The sequence below is a fragment of the Alnus glutinosa genome, chromosome 8 (genome assembly GCF_958979055.1).
Source record: "Alnus glutinosa chromosome 8, dhAlnGlut1.1, whole genome shotgun sequence".
NCBI classification, from domain to species: Eukaryota; Viridiplantae; Streptophyta; class Magnoliopsida; order Fagales; family Betulaceae; genus Alnus; species Alnus glutinosa.
The window spans coordinates 26,172,703-26,181,174 of record NC_084893.1 but is presented as its reverse complement, the minus strand read 5'-3'; the positions used below and the strand labels follow the sequence as shown (position 1 = coordinate 26,181,174).

The window sequence follows — 8,472 nt, the reverse complement described above, 5'->3', positions numbered from 1 at the left end:
CAGATTAACTGAGGCTTCCAAATTACAAGGACAGGAAGATGAATAGGATGGTTCTAATCCAAAACATTTGCACCAAGATATATACCAGAAAAGCTGAGGAAAATGAAAATATAGAGAAAATTATACACAATTTGCTTTCCTGTCTTTTCAAGCTTTTGATAAAAGACTTGAGCAGATATTTAACTTGCACAACAAGATAAATGAGTTGTATGAATCGTCTTCCAGAGGCTCTGAGATGCACTTCTCTTGGCCTCAGAAGGATGAAAATAGAAGGCTCCAGACTTGATTTAGCTCTGTTTGCATGCCACCCCAATGCCTCCACCATTATGATTCTTCTCTGATTTCGTCTATGGTATCTGCAGTTTCGTTAGTACCAAACAGCCTTGTTGTAAGACGATTGCACTTGATGACAGTAAACTGCTCTAGATGTGGTGCCGTCTCGTGCCTGTAAAGAGTCTTTAATTTGGGAAGGTACTTCAATTCCAATATCCGCAGGCTTGGAACAACAGGATCTGGAGCGATAAATTGGATGGAATGATAACTAAAGAGCTCATCTAACTTGTCACAAAAGCTTACCTTGATTACTTGTAGGTTTGGCAAAGTGTGAATGTGGTAACCACAGGAGAGAAGATGTTTCATTTGGGAACATCGAGTCACTTCAATTAATTTTAGTCTAAGAAATCTCAGCCCAAGATGGCCAACTAGTTCTGAAATGCTTTCTAGGTAAGTCAGGTCTTGGAGATAAAGTTCCTCTAAATTTGGTAGTAGGTCAAAGTGGGCTGTACATCCTCCTCCTGGCCGTAAACTGCTGTTAGAGCTTGCAATAGTAAGTGATTTTAGACCAGCAAAGCAGCCAACACTGTTAATTACCAGGTCTTCTAGCAATTCATTCAGTCCATGAAAATGATTTAAGATGAGAGAACTTGCATCACTCAACAATAACCCAATCCATTCTCCCGAAAGATTAAGACCACTGTTAGTCACCCTCCTTTCTTCATGTCTAGTTGGTAATGAGTTTGCTGTTGGGCCAATGAAAAATTGGAATTTTCTTAGTCTATTTATCTTCCCGTGTATGAGGGTTGCGCCCCTCCGCACTTATTTTTTATAAATTGCAATTATTTATAAAAAAATATATATATATATATCCAGTAAAGATCTTCAGAGCTGAGACATGGAATCCTCTCCAATCTGATAGACTCTCACTGTGGCTTCGATACTTGAACTCCATAATATATTCTAACAGGGCATACTACTTTGAGTTGAATTTGGTGGACCTTTTTCCAGAGTACTGCTGGGAAGTCCAAGGAGAGATTAAAATCGATGAGGAAAAGCTGTTCTTAAAGCAAGAATTTCATTTACGAAATAAGTGTAGAGTACGATGAGGATCATCTTTATTATGCAAAGGTTCTCTCCATCAACCTGTTGCTCAGGCATATGCTTTATATAACAAGCACTTGTACACAAATTAGTGGAAATAGAAAAGCTTACATATACAACAATTCTGACAATCAAGCCAAACAATAAATTATTATACGCACACTCAAAGGTAAAGAACAATATTGAACACCTCAATCACACAACTCTCATTTCACTCCATCTTGCCCAGGTTCTAAAATGCCTCAAATTGGATCAAAATAAGGCCGCAGAGTTGATTCGGTTGTGTTAGCATGCCACTTCAATGTGTTCCACCAATGTGACGGTCCTTTTATTTCTTTTATGTTTTCTGCATTTTTGTCATTAAGAGGCAGCTTCCTAACAAGATTGCACATGGAAACATGAACCTGCTCTAGAAGCGGCCATGTCTCTTCATCTCGGCAAAGAGTCCTTAATTGGGGAAGCCATTCCAATTTCAATTGCCGTAGGCTTGGAACAACAGGATCTGAAGCGATATATTGCATGGAATTATAACTAAAGAGCTCAACCAACCTGTCACAAGACCGTACCTTCATTATTTCTAGGTTTGGCAGGGCTGTGTAAATGAAGTAACTGTAACCACAGGGAAGAAGATATTTCATTTCAGAACAATACTCCACTTCTATTAATTTTAGTCTAAGAAATCTCAGCCCAAGTTGGCCAAGCAGTTCTGAAATGCTTTCTACATAATTCAGGTCTCGGAGATAAAGTTCCTCTAGGTTTGGTAGTAGATCATAGTGGGAAGCACATCCACCTTGCCATACACTGCCGCTACAGCTCTCAATAGTAAGAGATTTTAAACCAGCAAAGCTGCCAGCACTGTTAATGACCAAGTCTTCTAGCATATCACTCAGTCCCAAACAATTATCTAAGTTGATAGAACTTGCATGACTCAACAATGGCCCAATTCATTCTTCTAAAGAAAGATCAAGACACCTGATAGACACTACCCTTTTTTCATGTCTAGTTGGTAAGAATTTCCCCATTGGGCCAATCGAAAAGTGCAATTGTCTTAATCTATCTATCCAGGAAAGATCTTCGTCGCTGAAATATGGGATTCTCTCCAATCTGATGTAGAGGACAAGTAATCGATCAAGGCATTTTAGCTCTTCAAAACATGCCATTTCCTCTTGTACATCTCTCTTCACACCGAAACAATAAGCACTCGGTGTCATATCCAGAACCTCTAAACAAGACAACCAAGATATAACTCCAGCTTGAATGGTTTTTAGGTAGTCAGTTTGGGATAGGTTCAGTTGCTTCAAGTTGCACAAGTTTTCCGTCCCTCTCGGCAATTCTCTGATACGAGTGGCAGAGAGGTCAAGCACTTGAAGTCTACTAAGCCCTTCCAGCGGGGGTAATTCTTTGAGATTGTAGCAACCCCCTAAAAGAAGAGCACGAAGTTCACCAAGTTGAAGTAGAGAAAGAGGCATTGAGTGGATGCGGGTTCTACTCATATTCAGGACTCTAAGTGCTTCAAATCCTTGCAGAAATCTCTCAGGAACTCTGTCAAGGGGATGATTACCTTGTAGTAGCAAAGTGGAGGCCTCTGAACATTGTACTACACAATCTGGCAGCCTTATTATCTTGTTATTCATGAACGAAACTCTTTTGAGAGAATATGATAACTTGTCAACTGACATTTCGCTCAAGCCAATCCCTGAATGAACAAGGGATTTACATCCATCTTCAGACGACGCAATCCATATAGCAACATCACGAACAACGTCATGCATCTTTACAGTGTCCTCACGAGCACCTTCTTCCAACAAACAAGAATCCTTCAGATTTTCAATCAAAACAATTACTCTATTGAATGAATCCTCATAGTTTTCTTCTTCAACTAGCAAACCTTCTGCAAGCCAGCACTGTGCGAGTTCACTTATTGCAATTGAGAAGTCCTCGGGAAACAAAGAGCAATACAGGTAACAAAATTTTATATTTTCATCTTCTAATGAGTCGTAACTCCACTTCAATGGATTATAGATCTTATACTCGATGTGTGGTGGACAAGACACTGGTCTTTGCAATTCATTTAAGGCATGCTTCCACTGCTCGACCTTTCTCTTTTTTCTCATAGCAGCTCCCATGGTGACGAGGGCCAAAGGCAATCCACCACATTCTCTAACAATTTCTTTTGCAATTGGTCCAATGTGTTCCAAACTAACCACATTCCCTGCATTTTTACTAAACAATTGCCAAGCTTCGTCATCATTTAAAACTTCCACTCTAACTTCAACATCGGTCATCATGTCCCTACAAACATCCAAAGATCGAGATGTTAATATGATCTTAGAACCCTTATGAACTTCAGGTTGTGGGACACCCAAACTGTCCAAATCAATTTTCTTCCAAACATCATCTAGAATGAGTAGAAATTTTTCTTCTTCCTCCAGTCTTTGATAAAGTCGAATAGCCATTCGGTCTAGGCTCTCTTCCATTTTTGCCCTCAAATTCAATCTTTGAGCTATTTGTGTCTGGACCCTTTTCATGTCCAAGTTCTTGGAAACGGTAACCCATATGACGATGCCAAAAGGCTGAATTGAAGAAATACTCTTGAGTTTATTGTTCAAGTTTCTTACCAACGTAGTCTTGCCTACCCCACCCATACCCCAAATACCGACCCTACGGGCTTCATCATCAGACAATAAAGTCATAGTTTTGGCTAAATTCTTTGATGAAGTTGTTTGATCTTGAATTGTTGGTCCAGGAATGTGCTCCACTGCTCTGGGCATTGAATGATTCCCAACCACAACACCAGAATGTGAACTCCCAGCTTTTAGGAGGTCTTCTATCTCTTTGAGCTTTTTTGCCACTTCTCTGCTTATTCTATACCGTTTACTGCAATTCAAGGACCGTCGAGAAAGCTTTACCGTTTGAATCTGATTGACTTTAAGCATAAGCTTTTCAACCTCCTCAAGCCACTTTGTAACTGGTGCTTTTCCTTCTTGCGCAGCTATTTCTGTTTCATTTTTCACTTTATCTTTGACAGCCAAGAGGCCTTTCATCTCCTTGTCCAAAATGTCAAGGTTTGATTGGAATTTGACAATGTCCTTGATCATAGAATAGATAGAGCCACAGAGAACCCGGCCAGTTGCTACCACTGCTTCACCAACAACCGAAGCCACCACTTCCATGCCTACCATTTTGCCATGTGAGATTACACAAGCTTACAAAATTCACAGCCAAAGAACTACCGAAGTACACAAAGTGTTATTTAAAAAAAAGGAATTAATCTTTGAGAAATATTATCTTTTGTTAAAGCATTAATTAAATAATTAAATTTATCATTTTCTATCTTGTTAAGTGATAATCATATATATATATATATATATATATATATATATATATAAGCCGAGTTCCAATTAGAGTTGGCCTAGAATTAGGACATGTGACATGAACCCATACTTTTTAAACATTAAACCGGTCATTTAAGTAAAAAATCGGAAATTTAAGTAAAACTAAACCGGTCCATGTATTTCAAATAAAATAAACGGTACATTTAATATGACTAATTAATTTTCTTATATTGAATAAAAAATGAATAGAAACATCAAATTTTTTTTGTCATTAAATTCTCACTAATTTCTATCTCTTTCTCTTCCTTTAAGTAAAACTGGAAAAAAAAAAAAAAAAAAAAAAAAAAAAAAAGAAGAAAAAAAAGAAAGAAAAAAAGAAGTAAAACTGAATTACACCATGTATTTCAAGTGAAATAAACGGTGCGTTTAATATTCCTAATTAACTCTCTTCCGTTGAATAGAAAACGAATAGAAACATCTAATTTTGTTGTCATTAAATTCTCACTAATTTCTACATCTCTCTCTTCTTTTAAGTAAAATCTTTTATTCAAACACCGCTTCCCCTCCTACTAAATGTCCATTACAAACTAAACCTCAAACAGTCAAACGTCAGCTTTTTTTCTTTAGGAAATGTCAAAAGTCACTCCAATATCTCTCGCTTTTTCAAATAAATATATAGAGAAGTAATGGTTTGTGGCTATGCAAAACTACAATGTTAGTTGCATTACCGGAGAATGGTGCTCAAAGCAAACAAAGCAAAGTTTTTGCCATTGTTGGAACCTTTTTGTTTGTAATACTGCTTTAGCCTTTGTTTTTTTAGTTTGCCTTTCAAGTTTGCCGGGGCTGTGTTCAATAGAATTATATATAAAATGTTTGTTTATATTTTTTTTATGTGCTTCTGTTTTTCCGATTCGATTTTCTATCATTATTTTTGCATTAATAATTTATATAGTATTTTTTATTTATGTTGAAAAAATAGTTTCTTTTATGCTATATATAAAAAGGATGGTTGGAATAAAAAATATCTATTTGATCGGAGTTTCTTCCTATACCTATAAATTTCATTGGAACTGGAAAAAGTATATAAAAAAAAATAGTTATTTTCTATTATATTAGTGGTTATCATTTTACAATTTTTTTTTTTTTTTTTTTACTTTATTTTCTATGATTTTGTTCTTTCTTTACATTTTTTTTTGTCCCTATTTCCTAATTTATATTATTTTTTTGTTCAAATTGTTTTTTTTTTCCTTTTCTAAATTTTACATTGAACTCAAGGAAACCATGGAGAGTGAGAGTTTACATTAATTGTTATTTTGGGTACGAAATATAACAATTTTTTAGTTTACATTGTTCATTAAATTGTTTTTTATTTTTTATTTTTCTTTTCCTTTATAATGCACATTGTTAATGTGCTTAATTGATAAACAATATTAATTTTCAAGGTTTCATATGAACCGGAAAAGTATACAGAAAAGAAAACTCTATTCTATTCTATTAGTATTTTTCATTTTTCCTTTTTTGTCTATATTTTCTATGTTTCTCTTATTTCGTTTCCTCTTTTTCTTTTTTCCTTATTTTTTGATGTAATTAATATATTATTTTTCATTCAAATTGCTTATTTTATTTTTTGTAAATTTTACATTAAATTCAAGAAAATGATGGTGAGAGAAAGTTTCCGATAATTGTTTTTAGAACGGGGTATAATGATTTTTTAGTTTATACTGTTTATTGAGTAGTTTTTTTATTACTTTGTATAATATAGAAGAAAATAACACTATTATATTATATTAGTATTTTTCATTTTTCATTTTTCATTTTTTGTCTATATTTTCTATGCTTCTCTTCTTCCGTTTCCTCTTTTTATCATTTTTTTTTTAAATTAAATTATAATGAAGAATCCCGCGCATAGTGCGAGTTACGAGCTAGTTTAATATAGTATTTGAGCCAGAGGTTATAAATTCGAATCCTGACTACACGATTAACCTCCGTTTCATTTAAATATTTCACGTGTTGGAACTCACTATAATTTAATATATTTACTCCCTCAGTAAATGCGCTATTTCAATTTGATGAATATTTGATTTCATTTTCTTACACATTTCTTGTCCATCTCCGTACAAGAGATGTATAAATTCATAATTGAATCTAAAGATGTGTTTGATGTCATTATCTTACACATCTTTTATACAGAGATGAACAAAAGAATGAAACCAATCATTTATCTTGAATCCATAGAATCACATGTGGGTTTCACAGATTCAATGATGAATTTGTAAAATAGTTGTGTAATAGAATACTGACATCAAACACATCTCATTTCAATTTAGTCACTCGTTTCTAAATTTTAAATTTCAATCCTTAATAAGTTTTTTCACGAGTTTCAATCAACTCCTTCCCTGTGCTTTCGTCTAATTTAATAACGCTCGTTAATTCATGTCAATATTTTTGCCACATCACTTTTTAAAAGTAATTTATTTTTAAAAATATTTGGTTTCATTCTCTTTATTGTCTATTTCCGTACAAATGATGTGCAAATTTACCATTAAATCTATGGGGCCACATGTGTGTTGAATATGAACACATATTCAACGGTAGATTTGGAAAAGAGATATTTAAGATAATGACACCGAAACATCAATTTTTTTTATTTTATTTTAATTTTATTAAAAAATTAAAATCTGAAAATTGAATAAAATAATTTTTTTTTAAAAAAAAGAAAAAAAGAAAAAAAAGAAAAAAAAAGGGTTCGCTTACACATGATCTTAGCTTTCATCAAACTAAAAACTATAAAATCAAACATAAGATTCAAAATATTCATTTATCTTCTCTAAGCAACCAAATAGAACATCAGATGCGAACAAAATATGAACAAAACCGAAATCAAGAAAAACCAGAAAACTATGAACAAAAGCTCACGAGAAAATCAAACAAAATATATATATCAAGGTGTCGATCGAGTACCTCTTGATATCAGGGGGGATCGTGGTGGTACCGATAGTTGGCTGGTGGAAGAGATGTAGGCAGAGGAGAAAGTGAGAAACCCTAAAGAAAATGAAGGTTATATATATATTATTTCCATTTCTTAACTTGGTTTTGGGCCATATCTGGGTCCCGCCACCTCGATCTAATCTTCTAGTCTTCTTTTCGATTTTTGGCTAAACTAAACATGATTGAACAAATATAACGAAAATGCCCCGGCCTTCGTCATTCTTGCAGGAATTGGGGAATTTAATCAATAGCAACATTTTGTGTCACATTTCCTGCTTATTATGCTGTACTGATTTGGGTGGTAAGAATTCTAACCTGATTTTTTTTCTTTAAGGTAAATTTCAAGTTGAACATAGATAAATTTTAGTTTATCTATGCTGTACTGATTATAATAAATTCCACAACCCAAAATTGGGAATTATAGTTTCTAATCAGTTTGGACTGCCATGATTTAGACCTTAATCATTTTTTATTTATTTTTAATTATTTTGCCATAGAAATTGAAGTTAAGTGGAAATAAATATTCAGACTTCAAACTTTTACAAAGGAAACTTGGTCACCTCTATACTAAATAAAAAAAGGATGCCACCTGATATATTTTGCTTTTCACAGATATGCAAGGCACTAGCTGGAGCTGACAGAAAAGGTCTGATGAGGAAGTTGCCAAAATTCATGTATGATGAGGAAAAGGCTTTGGAGGTGAGAAGTTGTTCCTGCATTTATAATCCTTAAAAGTGCTCATTGTGTTTGTCCTCATGTTTGGTAAAGTGTT

General features: G+C 34.1%; 2 protein-coding genes across 2 annotated transcripts; both read right to left on the bottom strand.

The window, feature by feature from the left end:
* Positions 1-17: 17 nt before the first annotated feature.
* LOC133876299 (probable disease resistance protein At4g27220) lies at positions 18-2,258 on the bottom strand. The gene is made up of 3 exons (XM_062314574.1): positions 1,782-2,258; positions 1,204-1,331; positions 18-1,087 (listed from the first exon to the last, which is right to left on the bottom strand). The coding sequence occupies exons 1-3, from the start codon at positions 2,256-2,258 to the stop codon at positions 325-327; spliced, it is 1,368 nt and encodes a 455-aa protein (XP_062170558.1). The 3' UTR covers positions 18-324.
* On the bottom strand, positions 2,180-7,820 carry LOC133874870 (disease resistance protein At4g27190-like). The gene is made up of 2 exons (XM_062312757.1): positions 7,674-7,820; positions 2,180-4,552 (listed from the first exon to the last, which is right to left on the bottom strand). The coding sequence occupies exon 2, from the start codon at positions 4,548-4,550 to the stop codon at positions 2,322-2,324; it is 2,229 nt and encodes a 742-aa protein (XP_062168741.1). The 5' UTR covers positions 4,551-4,552; positions 7,674-7,820; the 3' UTR covers positions 2,180-2,321.
* Positions 7,821-8,472: the final 652 nt, after the last annotated feature.